General features: G+C 43.4%; 1 protein-coding gene across 2 annotated transcripts in view; it reads right to left on the reverse strand.

Annotated features, from left to right (window-relative positions):
- LOC147420727 (uncharacterized) overlaps positions 1-21,806 on the reverse strand; it is a 99,319-nt gene that overhangs the window by 41,257 nt on the left and 36,256 nt on the right. The window contains exon 2 of one of the 2 annotated variants that reach the window (XM_086503927.1): positions 5,431-5,526. The exons of the other annotated variant lie outside the window; for it this stretch is intronic. Within the exon in view, the coding sequence (XP_086360053.1) occupies positions 5,431-5,526 (96 nt within the window). The remainder of the gene's footprint in view (positions 1-5,430; positions 5,527-21,806) is intronic. 2 annotated transcript variants of the gene reach the window in all.

A 21,806-nucleotide genomic window follows, 5' to 3' on the forward strand; every position in this document is an offset into this window, starting at 1 on the left:
TGTGCACAGCAGATCAGCCCCGGCGTCATCACGACATAGCAGATCAGCCTAGTGTTTTTGCATTTGAAGAACCCCGGCGACAGAAGGACCAATTTCAGCCCCTGGCGTTTTTGGATTTCAGCAGCAAATTAAGACCGGCATTATTCACCTAAAGTGTAGCAGATTCAGCCCGTAAAGACCATCAGTTTTCAGCCCTAAGAAACCTCATTTTTCAGCCAAGAAAACGCAGCCAAAACAGTCATTTTCAGCCACCAAAACAGTCCCAAAATTCAGCGATTAGAAGATCTCAGATCTCAGCCATCAAGTAGTCGTCATCATCATCGGTATAGTCCCATTGCATCAGTCCATTGCATACGCATTGTACACCTTTGTGCAATCAAAGCAGACCACTCTCGCCGACGAGAGTGGGGCCTTCGGAGGAGGGTTTTACAACCTCTCGGGTGTCGTATCTCTTCTCTCTCCTTCTCTCAGTCTCATTCACTTGCACGCACAATATCCACTCACTTTGTTCGTGACCACAGCACTCTACAGACGGAAAGCTCTCTCTTTCCCTAAGAACTAAAAGGACCCTTGAGCAATAAAGATCACTAATCTTGAGAAAATACAACATTCATTCCGTTGCACCTAACATTGGTATCAGAGCTTTGGAAGTGTTCTGCATTACTCAAGGAAAGAACCACAAGAACCACAACAATTTTTTTTGCTTGTTGCGATCGCACGAACCCAAGTTTACTTGGGCGTCGCGATTCCTAATCGTGTTTTGTTGAAGAGTGACAGGAATCCCAAGAAAGAAGGGCTTGTCCAACCTCCCCTTGTGTCTCTTTTCACTCATTGAGAGCGGACCGTGCACTTAGCGGCCGGCCAATCGACGTGAGGTGAGAAAAAGCAACCTTGGTGTGAGCACAAGGCCGCCAAGGGGTGCGGGGTGCGCCCGCAGAAAAGAGTAGAACTCGGGTGAAGAGAAGATCCTTCTCCAACGCGATTTGCAAGCGAAAGAAAACCTCAAGAAGCCCAAGAACCCACGACCCTCAAGATTCAAGAACCCAAGACCCCCAAGAACCCAAGTTCCTCGTGAACTTCAGAACCCAAGTTCCTCGTGAACTTAAGAACCCAAGACCCCCAAGAACCCACAAGAACCCACGACTTCAGAATGGTCATCACTGGAAGCGGAATGGATACTTCGCTTGGAGGTGATGAGCATGAGAGAGGCGAAGAAGAATTTTCCACACCAGGAGGTTTTTCCGACCCTCCCCCTTCACCATCTACGACAAAGATTGCACTAACTCCTATGGAGGAGTTGGAACAAGAAAGAGAAGCAGACAGAAAAGCCTACGAAGAAGACATGGCAGCCATCGAGCGTAAGTACCAAGAAAGAATGGCAGCCATAGCGCGCAAGAGCAAAGCAAGACAAGCAGATTTTGATCGCGAGATCAAAGCACAAAAAGAAAAGAGCGACCAACACATGATGAAAGAGTTCTTGCGACTCTTTTCTATTGTGCAGGCGCAGTTCACACAAGATCAAGAAAAGGAGACTCTCTCAGTCTCTACTTCTCCAAAGCATGAAACACAGGATTTACATGATTGTGTGAAGCATGATGATGATTTGATTGACAATGACTTGCATGATGTTTTGATTGACAATGATAAGCACAATGATTTGCATGATGAGAAGCATGATGAATCGGATGCCAATGATAAGCATGATGATTTGGATGCCAATGATAAGCATGATGATTTGAATGATAAAGACAAGCATGATGATTTGCATGATGATCAAGATGTGATTTCTCACAAGTATGATGAGTTGCATGAAGATGATGTGATTGTTCACAAGGATGATGTGTTAGTTGATGCTTTTTCTAGCGAAGCTAACCACGTTGTAGATTCGATCAATCACAAAAAAGCAATCTTTGCTTTCAAGTCGAGGTCCAAAGAACCCCCACAGGACGATTTGATCATTCAGGACGAACCGATCTTGGCTCTCGAGCCTTGGTCCAAAGAACCATCACAGGAAGTATTATGTGTTCGCATGATTGGTACGCACGCATTGTTCGAGTGTTTCATTCGTGAAGGTTTCCTGTATTTTAGTCAGCATCGTTATGTGATCCCTTTTCCTAGGCATGACATATTGTATGTTGAGCACGTTTGTCTCATGGATGAGCACGAATGTATGCGGATTGTTCATGAAAAGTTGAAAAGTTTATATGTCAGGAAGTCACATTCCATGTCTCTTCCTTGGCATGACACAGTTTCCGAAAGAGCACATCATAGTATGAGCAGCAAGCATGGGCATTTCCATTGTGATTTGCCACAGTTGATTGATTTCCATCAAACAGAAAAGATTCGACCGCATTGTTTGCATGTGTTTGATGAACGGATTGTAACTCCGTCTCTATGTTCATCTACATTGCATACACAGTCTTTAGAAAAGACAAAAAAAAATTCCTTCACTATACATGGAATGGGTATGTTCATGGTTTTGTGTTGGAGATTGTTTCAAGAATTTTCAGCCATGGAGATACTTGAAGACGAAAGAAGCAGGACTCTAGACGAAGTTGAAGCAAGAAAGGAGATTCAGAAGACTTTGTGTCGCTTTCGACGCGGCCCAAAGAAGCAAGCGTTGCAGACCTTTATGAAGTTAAAATAAAACACGACCCACACATCAGAGTGGGCCGGCGAAGAGTCCCTTCCAGGATTCCGGATGCTGTTGGCGATCTCCCTCGACGCCATACAGTTCGGTACCAGTACCTCACTTTGAAAAGGAGGGGATGTCACGTGCCACATCCCAACCCTATGTGTACGTGGACAAGCTACACCACAGCAAGGTTCAATCAGTTCAGTCAAGTCTAGATTAGCAGTGATCTGGCACTTTGTGAGTCTATTCGTAGACCGTGCATGCCCAGTCACTTAGCATAGACGCATATCCTCCGGTTGCACACAGCATGATCATCGGAATTCCCATCAGAATCCATTAGCATCAATTAGGGGAATTTTCCAGTGCATTTAGCCTATTTTCCTATTTATTGGTATTTTCACTTATTATTTTTAAGTGACTTTCCAACAAAAGTAGGTAGGGCAATTTTGCTAAGTTAATATATAAGCAAACCCAAGTTAGCACTTTCTGGCAGAAGAGGCAGCAGGAGCACCTTGCTCAATAGGCAACTTCTCAGCAAGACCAACCCCCGCGACTACTCTGGCGTTTTCTCCACAGAAGACCTAGCGTTTTTGCATCAGATCAGCCTTGGCGATTTGTGCACAGCAGATCAGCCCCGGCGTCATCATGACACAGCAGATCAGCCTAGCGTTTTTGCATTTGCAGAACCCCAGCGACAGAAGGACCAATTTCAGCCCCTGGCGTTTTTGGATTTCAGTAGCAAAATAAGACCAGCATTATTCACCTAAAGTGTAGCAGATTCAGCCCGTAAAGACCATCAGTTTTCAGCCCTAAGAAACCTCATTTTTCAGCCAAGAAAACGCAGCCAAAACAGTCATTTTCAGCCACCAAAACAGTCCCGAAATTCACCTAAAGTGCATCAGATCAGCCTTGGCGATTTGTGCACAGCAGATCAGCCTAGCGTTTTTGCATTTGCAGAACCCCAGCGACAGAAAGACCAATTTCAGCCCCTTGCGTTTTTGGATTTCAGCAGCAAATTAAGACCGGCATTATTCACCTAAAGTGTAGCAGATTCAGCCCGTAAAGACCATCAGTTTTCAGCCCTAAGAAACCATTTTTCAGCCAAGAAAACGCAGCCAGAACAGTCATTTTCAGCCACCAAAACAGTCCCGAAATTCAGCGATTAGAAGATCTCAAATCTCAGCCATCAAGTCGTCGTCATCATCATCAGCATAGTCCCATTGCATCAGTCCATTGCATACGCATTGTACACCTTTTTGCAATCAAAGTAGACCACTCTCGCCGACGAGAGTGGGGCCTTCGGAGGAGGGTTTTACAACCTCTCGGGTGTCGTATCTCTGCTCTCTCCTTCTCTCAGTCTCATTCACTTGCACGCACAATATCCACTCACTTTGTTCGTGACCACAGCACTCTACCGACGGAAAGCTCTCTCTTTCCCTAAGAGAACTAAAAGGAACCTTGAGCAATAAAGATCACTAATCTTGAGAAAATACAACATTCATTCCGCTGCACCTAACACCCTGATAAGACCTTCACAAGCGCAAAACATTGCACACAAAGGAAGGGACATTCCTTGTCAAGGCTCAAATTGTTAACAAGAGGCTAGACAAGAGGAAGCTTGGACACTGGTACTACCAAGGTACATTGTCTAAAAACCCATGTATAACCCCTCCTCTGGTCACAACAAATTGTCATCAAGTGGAGTGCAGGCATTCTACTCGAATTGAGGAAAGGGGTTTATAACGCAGAACTGTTGACCAGGAGGAAGTCATTGTTGTCATGGACCATAACAATTCTTTTGCAGCAAGTGTGTCAACTGTGGTATGAGAGGCAAAAATAGAACTATAGAGATGAGAGAGAGAGAAAACCAAGTAACAAGGCACGTCCTAATTACCAATAGCTTGAGCATGCAATTATTTCAAGAAAAGGGGGTGCTCTTGCCATATTTTGGCCTCTTCACCCCCAAATTTTGGCACTTATTAGTCATTCCAAGTCAACCCATGCCTATCTACACACGCTACCCCTTCTTGATCCATGCTCCCACTATGCCACATTGCTAGCACAAAGATTGCCATTTTCAAGGTCATTCTAGGGCAATTTTTGTCTCCTTTAAGCTTGACAAAGACCCTAGAAAAGTATCTAGTAACTTGTGAATGTTCGGCAATCCTTTGGTATTGTCAAGTCCAAGCATTGCCAATTCTACTACTTTTCTGAATCAGTTAAGAGGCTTTCTAGGCATGTTCTCTCTAGCCTACAAAGATAAAATTACAAGTTTAGCTTCAATCTTCCAAATCTTACTTATAAAAGCTCTCTGGTCATTAGAAGAAGCCATCATAAAATGATCACAATTTGATGACATTACAGAACCACCTCGACAATGCATCCACTACCAAAACAAATCAAGGACAAAATCACCAATCATTGGAGCCGCCTTCCATGACCCTTCTTTCTACCCAACCATATGTAAGTAGTGCTGCCATAACCTACCGACTTTAGCCCCACCTTTAAATCCACACACACGGGCGCACGTGTTCACGCTACAATTAGAAGGGGCCCATATGCACTACATTTCTTACTTTCAAGAAAATGTTTCCAAACCATGTGCTTCATTCTTTCTTAAGTAGCTTAAATATGGAGCTTTACAAAACTAGTATCACTTAAAGCTCGTCACACGTATTACTCTATCGAATCGTCTTTTGCTTCATATTGATTCAAAACTAGACTCTTAACTGATGCAGTTTTAGAAGATTACAAAATTGTGAATATCTCTTACGACAAAAAGACTTGGTTCTCACCATCTTGGCAGTATCCATGATGCGTGCCAATGGCCTCAACTTGTGGGAATTGAAGCTAGTCTGAGGACTCTGCTTATATTCAAATGAGCTGATGTACTGCACAAGCGACAACAAAACCAATCTATAAGTTCAATTTAATAAGTTAATTCCTGAACGATCGTATTTTTTTATTAGAGATAGAATAGTCCTACAAATGTAGTGTAAGAAACAACAGGTCTTCTTAGTGGCTACTCAACAAAGAAAATAAATTAAAATTCCAAGATTCCAAGGTATGAGCATAACCTCAAAAATGAACAACAAAAATTATTGTTGGCTTTAGGGTTGTAAGAATGCACACACAAATTGGAAAACAAGGAGACGCTCAAGGGCACGCAACACAAGAAGGTATATTACTAGGTGTCCAAGTACACAGATAAGGTGGCTAAGGATATAAAAGCCAACGGGAAACGTCCAAGCAATGGAAAAGGTACACTAATGGTCCTCAATGTGTCCACACCCATCACTAACATATCATGGTAACAAATCCTCCCAGGGTGATGCGATTGAACGTGAGCTAGCACTCATGTGCAAAGAAGTGCTAGATCTTGTGAAGGGTGATCAATCCAAAAGAGAATAAGCCCTAAGCTTTGTAAAAGAGTTTTTATCACAAAGCTTCTAACTTCTCATGAGGCAAAGCCTTTGTGAAAAGATCAGCAAGGGCATCCTACATAATAGGCACAAATGCAAGACTGATCACTCCTCAAAGAGTCTCTCCCTGACAAAATGGTAATGCACCTCAATGTGCTTGGTGCAAGCATGGAACACTCAGATCCTTGAGACTGCAAATGCGCTCTACTAAAAGTCAAGATGGTGGTCGTAAACTACGGTCCAGTATCCAAATCAAACAAACGGCGTCTAGACAAACCCACTAAACCGTAGTTGTGAAAGTTGCCTTGCACTTGGCTTAACAACTAGAGGTTCCCACAACAAGCTTCTTCTTGCTCGGCCACGATATGCATGAGTTACCAAGCACAAGGCAAAAACCACTTGTGGGCACACGAGTGTCAAAGCCGCCAACCCAATTTGAGTCCAAAGAAGTGCAAATTTGGTAGCATAATCCCCATTTGGGCTAACACAACTAAGAAGTATAGTGCCACTCAAGAATGAAAAATCTCCTTAACAACGTGTAAATGATTAGACCCTTGGCTATGCATAAATCTGCTCACCTATGAATGTCCCGCTTCGTCATGCATACATAAATAAGCCAACCAACAGCTTGCTCATAAAGACCGACTACAATCAAAATTAAGCATGTCTCAAGCACGAGGACTTTCCTCTAAACCATATTTACAAAGCCTTTTTTTTTCCGAGAAAAAGATCCTTCTAATAGTTAATAAAACTGCGATAGGGCTACAACCACCTCTACTAGAGAGGGCTACATCAACCATAAGGGGAGACTCTCCCAATTTACAAAGCCTTTTTCAATTTGCACACTTTGTTTTCTTGCTCTTTTTCAACAAAACCACGAGGCTGCGTTACATACACTTCATGATTCAAATCACCATTCAAAAACACAATCTTTATGTCCAACTGATATATACCTTCATAGGGTCAAAATAGTCTAAACTTACGAATTAAGAGAGGGATAAAACACTCAAAAAACTACAAAAGCAAGGGACACAAGCAAATAAGAAAAAACAATTAAAAAAACTAAATCGCTTTATTTGCTACTAAACAAACTAGATAAAACAAACCATTATTCACTTAAAAATGGTTTTAGAAAAGGCATAGGCAAAATAAGTTGAAGCAACTTACTTGACTAAAACTTGAAAAAGTACTCAACTTTAAACTAACAAGGATAAGACTGTAACAGACTTGAACACTCCAAGTCAAGAATCAATCACGACAGCACCAAATAACCACTTCAAAAAAGTTCACAATTCACAATTTGCACTGGCCCGGCGGAGTTCCGTACCTAGAGATGTTGGTCCCAAAGACTGGCGCCCCTTTCGGTATTTCTTTTTGTATTAATCAATTCAAAGTACAAGAGAGTGGTTCGGGTCTCACTCTCAGACTCTGCGTCCAGATGCTCTGCAGAGTGGGAGCCCAAACCACTTATTTATTTGTTTACAAGGGATGCCAAAAATAGAGCTCCAAAAGCTGCCATCTTTTTAAAAATAAAGCAATTTGTCTCATAAGCCTTGCTTGAAAATTAAAGCAAAGTTCAAAAGCTGCCCAAACATTGCGTAGAACTTCCAACTGCTTTTTCCCATAACAAAAAACGAAAATTCTGTCGTACAGTCCAGCGTGAAACGTCGGATCCTGTCGTACGGTGCCACATCATCATATCTGCGCATTTTCGGGTTCAGCCCTGCTGCCTAGGGTTAGGGTTAGGGTTAGGGTTAGGGTTTCTGGCAGGTAGGGTTTTTGGTAGATTTTAGGGTTTGCATGTTTTAGGGTTAGGGTTTTCAGCAACATTTAGGGTTTCAGTTCTGGGCAGCCACGTCATCACTTTGTGACATACCCCCCTCTTGAAAGCATTGTAATCGCCTTGGATTACGCCTGCAAAACAGACAGAGGCCATAAACCGTCTTAGTAGACACTGACTGTTAGTACCTACGTACTAGGAACACACATCTGACACATGTACCAATCGACAATCACATCACATGACATCACAGGACATCACTAGACATCACATGACATTAAACATTCATTCGGATCTTAGACCATGATTTATCGGCAATGTAGCTAGCAATCGCATCTAGACCCAGTCGGGACCTCATCGATGCCCGATTGACTAACCCCTATTGCAACCATGTCTATTCGAGATCAAGTACACCAAAAAAGCTGCAGTCATTTCGTCTATCAGTTCCTGCACTTAAAAGAAGTCAAGAACAAACCAGTATCATAATCAGGAATTCCATTTCATAAAGTCATACAGCAGAATACTGTCAGCTTTCAGTATCCCTCAAGCTCAAAGAGACATCAGTGACTCTGGTATCAAAATCAAGGCATCTCTTGACAAAGGAGCAGAGTGACTCCCCTCTTGTGCATCCCACTGCACCAGATCTCCGGCCAAGCTGAATTTTGGGTTCCATTTGGAGTAGACTATACTAAACCAAAAGCATCGAGGTAAAGTTTCACAATCTGAGGAGTATCTACTAGAATCTCCTCCTCCATCCACTTCGCATCCAATGCACGATTGTTCTTGAACTTAACCAAGAACCGCCTTCGGACTTTACCTTTATTCTTCGTATCCTTATGTGCCAAAATCTATTCAGGAACAAGGATCTCCTCGTTTTTTTCCACTTCGGGTTGGTCATCGGGCTCCCCATCATCAGGCACATCACCTTTGAAAGGTTTCAAGAGACTCACATGAAATGCATTGTGAATCCTCCAAGTATCAGGCAGTTTCAATCGGAAGGAGACATCATTTATCTTTTCAGAGATCTGGAAAGGTCCGTAGTATCACATACTAAGCTTTGGAAAAAGCCTCTCTTTTGTCTTTTTCTTTCTCAGGCGTGCCTTCTCAAAACGTAAGAGCACTCAATCATCCTCCTTCAATTTCAAGTCGCGACGATGGCGATCCGCTGCCTTTTTCTGTCGTTCTTGAGATTTCTGCAAAGTCTCGCGAACCTTGGCAAAAGCTGTGTCTAAGTCGCGTGTATACTCATCAGCTTCAAAAATCTTATCTTTCGTGCTTAGGAAGGGTGGAACCTTCGCAGCACCTTCTATAATCTCAAATGGCGCCTTCCCCGTCGGAGTGTATCGTGTTATTGTAGGCAAATTCCACCAAAGGTAAGTACTTTTCCCATTGAGTCTTTTGATTCGAGATATAAGACTTCAATAAATCTAGAATCACTGAATTGGCAATCTCAGATTGCCCGTTAGGTCTGCGGGTGGAACAATGACGAGAACTGCAACCGCGTGCCAATGTTCTCCCAAATTGCCTTCCAAAACAAACTCGTAAATCTGGGGTCCCTATCGGAGACAATCGTCTCAAGCATGCCATGTAATCTGAAAATCTGGGCCACAAACAGTCCCGCTAAGTGATCCAGCTTCACTGTTTCTTCACTTGAATGAAATGAGCTTACTTGCTAAATCTGTCAATAACAGTCCAGATACCATCGTACCACTCTGTGTTCTCGAGAGATCGAAAATGAAATCCATTGCAATACTTTCCCAGGGGCGGGTGGGTATGGGTAAAGGCTGTAACAATCCCTATGGTTTATGCCTGTCAAACTTGACCTTCTGGCATACCAAGCAACTGTGCACATACTCTTCACATCCTTCTTGAGTCTCTCCCAAGTATCTCTCTACCCCTTTGCTGGTGGTAGCAATGCCGCGGTGACCCGTAAAAGGTGGACAATGGCATTCAGTCATAATCTTTTCCCTCAACAGCTGTGTAACGCACAACATGGTTTTTCTCATCAAGTAGCCATCTCGAATGGAGTATCCTGCTACTGTCTCCTCATCCCGTATCCGTGTGAAAACGTTTGCAAAATCTGTATCTGTGGCATACTGGTCGACCATATCCTCGAAGCTCCTATGATGTATCGTGGAAATAGCCAGAACCAACGGCTTCCGAGACAAAGCATCTGCAATCACATTCTTCTATCCATGAACATGGACAATCTCGAAGTGAAACTGTGACAAGATGTTCGCCCACCGCATCTGCTTTTCCAAAAGTTGCTTCTCTGACAAGAAGTAGCGCAAACTCTGATGGTCTGTAAAGACAGTAAAATCTGCTCCGAGTAGGTAGTGCCGCCACAGAGTAAGAGCATGGATAACCGCCAAAAGCTCTTTCTCATAAATCTATGTTGTCATTTCCGGCCTTGAGAACAATCGGCTCTCGTAAGCAATGACATGGCCTTCTTGCATTAGGACCGTACCCAGACTACGACCACAAGCATCACAATATACTTTAAATGACTTCTACAAGTCCGACAAACTCAAAACTAGTCCTGTAGTCAATTTCTCTTTCAATGTCTGAAAAGCAGTCACCTATGTGGGTCCCACGAGAAAGTGACTCCTTTCTGTGTCAAGATATGCAAAGGGGAAGCAACCTCTGCAAACTTTCGAATGAACCGTCTGTAATACGAACACAATCTGTCACGGAGACATGGCAACTGTTAAGTATGTCACGAGGACGTGGCAACTGCTAACCTTAGTTGTTGGTTTCTTACCAATGATTTTTGTTTAATTTTTGAGACCCTCTTTTTGAAGTTGCAAATGGTTGGACATGGTATGGCCAATGTGAACGGTAGTTTCACCCGCAGACGGAAAGTTGGTCAGCACTGGAACTCGTAAAGTAAAAGGATGTCTAGGCTCAGTTCAAGATCATGTAGGTCCCCCCGTCGCACTTAGCAAGTTGGTGGATACTAGGAAGTGAACTCAATAAAGGCATAAAGTCAAGGTGGGATCACCAACAGAAAGTATCCGATAGTTGGGCCACGTTGCACTTTTGGATGCGGTCCCAATGAGGATAGATGGTCAGATGACCAGTGGGAGCCCAACGGAAGCATCTCCTAAAATTTAGGGAACTGCTATTTTGGGCCGTGAAATGTGTTCGTGTCATTACCTTCGGTATGACCAAGGGAACATTTTATTACTCTGCTGCAAAGTCAATTGATGCACCAGTTGAGAGATTTTTAAGCAGCCCAATGTGGGAAATTGCATGTATGAATGCCAAGTGGCACTTTTTGGTCAATTTACCAAGTCTGGGAGAAGAGAACTCGTAACTTACTTTTTGGAGCAGTTTTGGAGGCTGATAACTCTGATTTTCAGCCATCTCTCTCCATTTTTGAGCTTCCCATGACTTTACCTAGAGCCAAGGAGCTCATTTTCAGCATCGGAAGGCATCAGATGCGTGTTTACAAGGCTGTTTTGCTGCATTTTCAGCGATACACAGGTTTTGGCAGCCATGGAAATCTTTCCCTTTTTGCATCTATTTGTTCATAGATGCATTACAGGTGAAGGACAGAAGAGGGGGCGCTCGATTTATGCTGGGGGGATGCTTCATTGAGAACCTGTCACAGGTTAACAGCTATGGAGTGCTTGCTTTCCTTCTCATGTACAGTGCGGTGCCAAGAGTGATTCCCTGCACACTACACACTGCTCTCTCTCCCCCCTACACGCAGTTATGTGATGTCCCACAAGAGGGCTCTTCATTTGACTGACGTACAGTTGTGTGGGTTCATGCTTTTGTGCTAGCAGCAACATGGGTAGCTGACTACTACTTCAAAGCAGGCACCGGTGAGGGTCATAACCTCACCGTACAGGTGCGTTTTCAGCACTGTGTATACGCTGTAAATTGACTGTTTTTCAGCCATACGGACACCAGAACCATTGGGAATAGTGCCCCACTGGCAAAGGACAATTAGGGGACTGTTTGGGGCTGAAAACAGAGCAAAAACCAGTAAATACAGCGTGCTGAATTTACTGTTTTTGGGCAGGAATCAGAGGGTTTATGCCAGTGGAAGAGAGTTCCAGCAGGGGAATTGGTTTCGCGCAAGTTTTGGGGCTGTTATGCTGCCGAAATTTGGCCAAAGCAAAAGGTATCTAGCTTGATACAGATAAAGGATTCCCAAGACTGTTCTTTGTTGTAATTTACCCTCCTAAAGAATATAGAAATACCGAAAGGGGCGCCAATTTTGGGGCCTACAGGTTGTCAACGTCTGCTTGGGCCATTCTAGCTTCCGAGCCGTGTGTGCGTTCAAGTGTTAATTCCCGTCACAGGTTCCCTTTGCAAAGTGCTCTGTGTATGTGTCTAAAGTAAAGAATTTCGGGTGAAAGCCAACGTCTACCACCCCACAAGCCGCTTTCACAATCCCAAGAAGCTTCTAACTTCATGGACATTCCTCAAATCGGGCGAATCATGCATGGTCTCTATCTTGGCAGGATCCATTTGCACTCCTGCTGCTGAGACAATGTGTTCCAAAAAGTGCATCTCTGGTAGAAAAAATTCACTTTTCTTTGCATGGATCACTAACTTGTGATCTCGTAATGCCTGAAAGACCTGAAGCAGATGATCTATGTGTTCTGCCTGATTCTTGGAGAAAACAATGATATCGTCAAAGAAAGTGCCAACAAATAGCCTGTGCTCTCAAAAAATCATATCCATCATCCGGTTAAATTTCGCAGGAGCATTGGTTAAGCCAAAAGGCATCACCAAAAACTCAAATAACCCAAAAGTCGTCCGAAAAGCTGTCTTGTAGACATCTTGCGGCGCGAGTCTGATCTGATGATATCCACTCTTCAAATCAATCCTGCTAAAGCACGAGGATCTCTGTAATCTGTCGAGTATATCATCGATCCTAGGAATCGGAAATCTGTTCTTGATGATGATTTTGTTGAGAGCTCTATAATCGATGCACATCCTCCAAGATCCATCTTTCTTCAAAACCAACAACACTGGAGAGCAATACGGTGAAGTACTAGGCTAGACAAGACCCTTTTCCAAGAGGTCTTTCACTTGGTTCATAATCTCTTCATTCTGTGCTCGGCTCACACGGTAAGGTGGCCGGTTCGGTGGTGTGCTTCCACGTATCAGATCAATGGTATGATCTTCAGGACGAGCAAGTGGTAACTCACCTAGCAAGCCCTCTGAGAAGCAATCGGCATGAGAGTGTAGAAAATCTTGGCGTTCTTTATCAAGTTTAGACATATTTGTCCTATCCTCATCACTCAACTCTTTCATAAAGATCGAGTAAACAAACAGACTGGATTTCATTAATTTAGAAATGGCCGAAGCCGATACAATAGGGACAAACTCGCCCTTTAGTTTAATGTCAAGTACAATGGTTCTACCCTTCTCTATAGTCAATGTCGCTTTCCTTGCCCGATAATCGACCACGGCGTTGTTCTTGTGGTACCAAGGAATCCCTAAGAGAACATCACAACCTTCCAAAGGCATTATGAAAAAGTTCTCATGCCCCAAATACCCCTGACAATGCAACCGGAGTTTGCCAATGACAGGTGTAATGGCTACGTCCCTGCCGGGTGCCGCTAGAACAGCCTCTGCAAGTGGTCCCATCCGATCGGGAGTGATCTCAAGCCGCACCGCCAATTCCGGTGAAATGAAGTTTGCCTTGGCTCCTCCATCAAAGAAGATCAGGGCCTCTTGATCTTTCACTTTGCCCCAAGCTCGGCAAAGTTCTGTACTCATGTCCATGGTGTTGGAATCGGTACCCTCACAATCTGGAACCAGTCCTGTTTTCATCTTGCCTTTTCTTACACATTCCTCAGCTGCTCTCGAACTCTCAGGCCTTTCGTCGTCCTTGTCGTTCCGTTCTTTCTGTGACTTTTTAGGGCACTTCGCAGAGATATGTCCAAATTCCCTGCATCCAAAGCACTTCCCTTCCCTGATAAAGCGAGCTCTCTCTTGAGGAGTAAGCTTGGGTTGTGCATCCTTCTTTTCTGAGTTGCTCTTTCTCTTTCTACTTTCATTCATTGAAGTCTGTTCGGCTCGTTGTGTCATGACCTCATCGGTGGGGTAGGTCAGACTACCAGAGTGAATGGCAAAACCCCGTTTCGCATGACTCATCAACTCCTGAATAGAAGCTGACTTCTGTTCCAAGCAGTGATCTCAGATCTCTGTAGGTAGACGCAAAATAAACCGCTCAATCTGTTCTCTGAACGAGATCTTCTTGAATGAAGAGGCGGGTAGAAAAGAGCTCCAGAATCTCTCGCAATAAGCATCCATTGTATCTCTCTTGGTCATCCGAAGATGGTTCTAAGCAGCTCGTATATCGCGTTCATACTCTTGCGTCAGCCAAGAAGAAATAAAAAGCTTCTTAAATTTCAGCCATTTAACTGGCGCAGTCTTGTTTAAAGAAGCGTGGCCCACCAAGTTCGAGCATTCCCCTTAAAATAAGAGGCAGCTCTCCGAATCTTGGAGTGCTCTGAGTAGCGTCCTCCCACGAAAGCGATGTCAAACTGCTGTATAAAAGACAAAGCCTTCGAAGCATCTTTATATCCTGAAAAAGTGTCAAATTTGATCGAATGTCCACCTTCCTTAACCCCTCGGACTTTCTTGCTTTTATCTTTCAGAAAGTCATACTGGTTGGCTTTATATGTAAGGTGCAGCGGAATGAATGTCGTATTTTCTCAAGATTAGTGATCTATATTTGCTCAAGGTTCCTTGTAGTTCTTAGGGAAGAAGAGAGCCTTCCGTCTTTATGGAGAGTGCTATGATCACGAACAAAGTGAGTGGATATTGTGCGTGCAAGTGTATGAGACTGAGAGGAGAGAAGAGAGATACGACACCCGAGAGGTTGTAAAACCCTCCTCCGAAGGCCCCACTCTTGTCGGCAAGAGTGGTCTACTTTTGATTGCACAAAGGTGTACAATGATGATGCATGGACTGATGCAATTCGTAACTATGTTGGTGACGACGATGATGACTTTAGGGCTGAATTCGATGCTCTTCTATCTGCTGTCCACAAAGGGGTAATAGCTGAGACTCTGGACCACTTTGGGGTGCTGAAAATGATTGGTTTGCTGCTGTTTTTATGGCTGAAAATCCCTGATTTGTCGAGGCTCTTATGGCTGGTAAAAACGTTGAAGCTTTAGCAAGATCAGGCTGCGTTTTTGTGGCTGTCGTCGAAGGTTGAAAACGCTGGTTTGTAGCACGTCTAGGGCTGCGCTTTATGGCTGAAAACGCTGCCACTTGCAAGCTTTGTTGGCGATAGCAAACGCTAGGGTTTGGTGTTGTCTGTTGAGGGGAAAAACGCCAAGAAGGGGGCCTTGTTGGCGATGGCTGATGGTTGGAAAAACGCCAAGGGGGGAGATGGTATGGAGCTAGCAAACGCTAGGGGCTGATGGGGGTGGACTCACCAAGGCAAGCTTGAAGAGGGTCTTGTTGAGAGAGGGAGGGAGTCCCTGTTGCTTGGAAGCCTGTTGTGCTCCTTGCTCATCTGCCCAATTGTGCTAACTTGGGTTTGCTTATATATTAACTTACCCAATTTGCCCTACTTAGTTCCCAACAAAAGTCACTTAATAAATAAGTGAAAAATGTCAAAAATAGGCAAAAATAGGATAAAGTCACTTGAAAAATCCCCAAACTGACTCTGACGGAATCTGATGGAAATGCTTATGCTTATGCAGTGTGCAACCAGAGGATTTGCATCTACACTAAGTGACTGAGCATGCACAGTCTACGAATAGACTCACAAAAGTGCCATATCACTTCTAATCTAGACCGACTGGACTGACGGCAACCCTGCTATGGTGTAGCTTGTCCACGGACACATAGGGTTGGATGTGTCACGTGACATTATAAAAATTCTTCTTGTTCGCATAAAAGTTGCCATCGTCAGAGTCTAAATTGTTGGATAGTGAGCACGAAGAAAGAACGACAGCTTAGAGCGTGAGCGCAAGCAAGCGCTCTTGGCAACCGAAGAAAGACAGTTAGGCTTGGAACGTGAGCGTGAGCAAGCGTGCTTGGCGGCTGAAGACCGACGAGCGGCCTTGGAGTTAGAGTGTGAGGCGCAAAGGGACCAACGTATGCAAGAGTTGTTCCTACAAGTACTTACCTCGAAGCCTAAGCCGGTTTGGTAGTTCATCAAATAGAGATTCGGACTCCAACAACCTCGTCACAGAGAAGTTGACATTTAGTAAGTATGACGGTAAGATGGATACTAATGTCATTTATTCTTGGTTGCATCAATTTAATGCTTATTTTGCGATAACTAAGAAGACGGAAAACAACAAAGTTTTAACGGCAGCCATGTATCTTGCCGGTGATGCCATTAATTGGTATCAAGCGTGGCAAGAGGAGCAATTGGCCGCGTACCTAGAGGAAGCCGAGGAAGACGTGTGTTGGACGGGAAGCTACTCACACACCCATGAAGTGCATGCAAACACTATCTAGATCAACATAATGTCAATCGAGGACACAGATGACACGATAGGCACACGCAGGAAATCTCTTAAGCTTGTCAGGCTGAGACCATCCTACACATACAACACTCTGGAAGGCCAACCACAATCAAGAACCTCACTGCTCTCAACTACACCACCTAGCCACATACACACATACGGAAGGTAGCTCACCAAATCATGCCAGATTCATACGAAACTGAAGGAACACCATCCCCTCACTAGGATACACCTGTCCCTAAGCTTCTACACTCAAAACCCATCTGCGGAAAACACGTAGGATGACAGAGCTGAATTTTGAAAGTGCCCGAAACTGAAATTTATGAGTACCTATGCGTAGCTTATGTCGCCACAATTCTATAGACTACTAGCACGCAGAAAACAGACATCGTTTGATACACTTACGGCCACAAATAGCTCGTAGATGCGTCGACGTGTGCGCTTCGTCTTGCGTGGAATGCTTGGCGTTGTCGCGTAGCTCTCCCCGGAGCTACAGCAATGGTGCAGTCGGATCTCCAATGTGTTGAGCGAGCCGAGCGTAGCGAGAGGATGAGGCTCACGCTCTCTTTCTCTCACACACACAGTAGACGGGAGCCCTAAAGTTTGATTATGATTAAAAAGTCTCCTTACAAAATGACCTAGGTACCTTATATACTAAGGCTACCTTAGGTTTAACCAAAAATGGGGTTGAATGGGTCAAATGGCTTTGTATTTACAATCTGGAAGTGCCATTTCACCCCGGCTTCTAAAACTAGAATAACTACTCATTACAAATGACGTTTATAGCCATAATCCACATCATTTCATAACTCGCAAAAGATAAGACTTTGGTACGAAACTTGAGTTATGTTGTGTTGTTGACCCAGCGGTCAACATTCCCCCCTTCCGCGTTCATGTCGTCCCCGACATGACCTGATTGTCGATGGCGATGTGGTCTTTGCTGTCGTTTTGTTGTTGGAAAGAAAGTATAGACTCTAGCCTTTACAGTAGCTTGTCTTGTTCGTCCAATCCGATGTACATAGTCTTCACATGATTTAGGAAAATCATAATTGATGATGAACTTTATGTCTTTCACATCCACGCTCCGAGCTGCAGCATCTGTTTCTGTCATTATAGGTCTACTGCCAGATCTAAATTCAAAAAGAACCCAATGTCGTTTAACTTGACTCTTATCATCATGGATAGAGAAAGCTCCATCCATCACTTGCTCCAGCAAATCTGTCAATTCGGAGTATTTGTGATTCTGAAAAAAAACTTCTACAATCTGTAGAATTGAGTGATTGGCTTTCTGATCTTGTGAGCCAATGACAACTTTGTAAGGATTTTGTAGAAATTGTATGGCTAAACCCATAACTTCTTTAGGCCAAGTTGCACTCCAATGCAAAGTCTGTCTGTCAGGCCGAATCCAGGACTGATTGTATCTTTGTCGAACCACAACAAGAACTATAATCCATTAGAGCGAACATCTATCATCATAACCATTCATCTTTTGAGATCCTCTGATTACTTTTATGTCTGCTCTTCTTCAGTGGGGACTTCTTTATTCCTGTGCAATCATGTTGTTAGTGTTGTCTGCAGCTTTGTCATTGTAGGCCATTCTTCGACTCACCATTGAGGAGAAGTATGCTATGATCTGAAATTGGTGCTCCAATTCATTTGTCAATTGATTTGAGTAGCATTTTCTTATTGTTGATGTAGAAGGAATATGTACAAGAGGATGGTGATAGGTGTCTTTAGATTAGGGTCTAAAACCTGGATGACCAAAGGGAAAAAACCCGGTGGGAAAAAAATGCCTTTGGTATACGCTCTTATTGGAGTTGAGCAGTTGAACGTGAAGTACATGTTCATAAAAGGTGAGTGCTTGGGTGAAACACGAAAAGAGTGCCTGATGCAAGTGCCAATTATGAGACACTCTATATGCATATGAGAAATTTGTCAACAAAAGCATGCAATGTGAAAGGAGGAGTTGATGGGTGTTTCGAGGAATAAATGTAGCACATGTGACATCAAAAGATGTCTCAATAGCTTCCACCTTTCCGAGAAGGGTTTTCGATGTAGAAGTTTCTCCACTCGTATCTCACTGTGCTCAGTACGTGAGTGTCTTTTGGACCTTCTCCTTCACTTCACCAGACTTAAGTACTTAAACTTCGACTCTTTTGCTCACCTATACCAGCATGAGCGACACAACGTAAATATGCTCAACTCTTCCAGCTTGAGCAGTACCTAGAATAGCTAAAACGCTTAGACCACAGAGAATATTACTTGAAGCTTTGGGACTAACACCTCACTCATTTTGTGGCTTAGCTACTCGACTCTGACTTGTATGACTTGTCGGTTGCATGTTGACTCTGCTTTGTGACAAGTTCTTCGACTGTTGTAGTGGCTGCTGAGACATACTTCGTGAAGTTTCATCATTTTCATGTACCTTCTTCTCTTTGTAGTGCTCAGGCCTCTCGTCAGTCTTTTCTTCATGCGGATTATGGATTTTTTTTATTTTTTCTTAATAATAAACAAAGAAAATCTTAAAACAACTCAACAAAAGAAAAATCATTCAAATAGAAATCTAAATGTTATGTACACTATACACATGTCCCTAGGGGCTCATATATGGATTTTGTCCCCATACTCCTCTGTAGCACTACTATGAGGGCATATACTCTAAATTTCGTCAAAAAAATATCACAATAAAACGCAAAAATTCAATGCATCTCACAAAACATTGCCCTCTAATAGTCATAATGTTAGGTCCGCATTCAAAATGCCTCCCTCCTTCCTATTTGGAGTCATCCTTTACGACAAGGTATCGCAAAGGGTATGTGTTGTGCTTGGGCAATTAAAAGTTGTGTCTATGCAGGCCTTGTAATGTAGCCCTACTATGCATACACAGTCAATGCATGGAAAAGATTTATGTTGTGCAAGATGTGGATATAAGCAATTTGCTTATTGGCATTTGTTGGCGAGGCTTCCTATTCTAAGCAATGTAATGGTCTTTGAAGCTCCTGTATCGTTGCTTGATTGAAGCGACTTGCTCTCTTCTAACTGTACTGTAATCGTAGGAAGAATTGTAAGAATTCAAGCGACGATGCATTGACAGGAGTTTTGTTGTTCTTCTTTGGGACCCATTTCTTTGCAATTATTGGCTGTTTTGTTGCTAACGCTCGTTTGGGAACCCATACTTGCCCGTGCTTCGTTTGTGTTTGAAGAGACTTCTTTGGGATCCACCTTTTTGTTGTGTGAGTCGACAGTGGTCTTTGCTTCAGCCCTTGTACACTTGGTTGGGGACGGGATTCAGGCTTTGAAAATTGATACTGTGGTTGTTTTGGAATCCAAATGAATTCCTGATTTTTTTGTGCTTGAATCAACTTCTTTGGAGCCCAAACCTGAGTTGTGAAAGCTTGCGACTTTGTGATATTCTTACCCGTTCGTGCACGCTTTCCTTGTTTTTGTTTTGGTGTTGGATCTTGTGATTTGTCATTAGAGATCTTTGTCTTCTTGATCCATATCTGTTTTTGGCCGATCTGGCTTTTTGGTATCCAGATTTGTCGAGCTTTTTGGCTTTGACTTGTTGTCCTGTTCTTTTGACCTATCATGGTTGTTGCTGAAGGCGTTGGTGATAGCGATGGTCTGAGTTGATGATAGGGGATGTCCTAAGATTCATCACTATCGCTACAATCCTCAGCAAGGTTGACTTCTTGTACTTTTCCTTGATTTTTTGGCTAGTAGTGGAAAGTTACTATCTGTTTGCTCGTGGGTGGTAGTTTCTTGGAGGACTTTTTTAGCCCATTGATTAGAGCATTGTTAGCTCGTTGCTCTGGTCATATTCCTCCTAGTAGCTGAGTCTTTGCATCCTTATTAGGAGCCATGTATGAGGATGCTTGTGGTGGCTGTGTCTTCACCGAAGACTTTGGAATCCACTTTTGATGCACTTTATTCATGTAGTGATGACATTGATTCCCGGGTCGTTGATCTTCTTGAAGCTCGAAGTGTTCTACAGAGTCATAGAACTCGTCGTCTTCTTCATCTTTTGATTCTCCACATTTCTTTGTGTGCTCCTTATTTCGAGAGCTTGTGGATGTCTGGATCTCTTCGTTTTCCTGGATTACACTCACTGCAAAATAAGGAACGACATCATAGCCATTTTCATCACAAAACTTTGTTGTGGGAGCATCCTCCACGACGCACACGTCCAGAGTAGCCAAGATGTGTTCCCATCCAAAAGGCTCTAACTCTTCTTCAGGAAATGGTTTTGGGATATAGTCCTTATCCTCTATAACCCGCTCTAGGATACATTCCTCACGTTTCAAGCTAACACATTGTGAAGCTCCACGCATCCATAATTCTTTAGGCTTACCTAACCAAGCTAGAAGTTCTGATCCTGCTACTGTCTCGGAATCAAACTCCTCAACCGGTGTTCTCGTCACATCCCTATAGCTATGGTCCCTCAAGTTTATCTTTGTTATGGTTTCCATATGTCTCAGGTATATATGGTCATAACCCCAATCTTGGACCATTTTCAATTGTCGCATGAATGGTCTTCCCAGAATGATGTCATAGTTGTTCTTCTTGCCAAAGTCGACAACAGCAAAAGTGTATTCATATTCAATGCCACAAGAAGTAACAAGTACTTTTTCTAGCAGTCCTAGGGGCTTTTCCTTGTGTCCGTCTGCAAGTTGCAGGGTCATTCGTGTGGATATCAAGGCAGGTTGTCCCCATTTTTTCCAAACCTCTTTGGTTGCAATGGCCACACCAGCTCCACTGTCAAGGATCGCCATGGTTTTTACACCATTGAATTCCATAGGAAGGGTGGTGTTTCTATCTTCTCCCTCATAATACTCGCCTACCTTGTTTAATGGCACTGGCCTAGTATTTAGTTGAGGCATTTCAAGCTCTTTGATGCCTTCCTCGATTTGAATCATTGGGGTTTTTACACCAAATTTCTCTAGACATTTACCCACATTAGCCCACATGTTTGGTCTTATTCTGAGCAACTCGGCTAACATTATTGTACACGTGACTGGGGTAGATAGAATATCTACTAGCCCCTTTGAATCAATGGCCTTGTTGGGAGACAGTCTCTGTGATGGGACTGCAACCACGTCTGACTTGGTCTCGTACTCTCCCATGTAGGACGGTAGTGTTCTTAGCGAATGGAGTTGACTATCCATAGATTGTACAGATCCTTTCTCGCCCCAATTCGATTGCACGTCTAGATTCATTTGAGATCTAGTCTCAAATTCCTCTATTGGTGGTAGAAACACTCCTCGTTCATCACCAGTCTTGTCTACTCGTCTTCTTAGGTCATCGGCTTCATTGGCCTCTCTGACTTGTTTCCAGAATTCATCAAGACCATCTATCTCTTTACAATCCTCAGGTATAGCTTGGTGAAATCCCTCGGAAGAGTTATCTGTGGTATTCAGTACTATCCTTGGTTCTAATGCTGGGTCTTTGAGGTTTGGTTTGTGCTCATGACTAGAATCTGGCTCTTTTAGTTCCTGGTTTGGTGGGATTACTTC

This window comes from Adiantum capillus-veneris, chromosome 28 (genome assembly GCF_014529385.1).
Source record: "Adiantum capillus-veneris isolate H3 chromosome 28, ASM1452938v2, whole genome shotgun sequence".
Lineage (NCBI taxonomy): Eukaryota > Viridiplantae > Streptophyta > Polypodiopsida > Polypodiales > Pteridaceae > Adiantum > Adiantum capillus-veneris.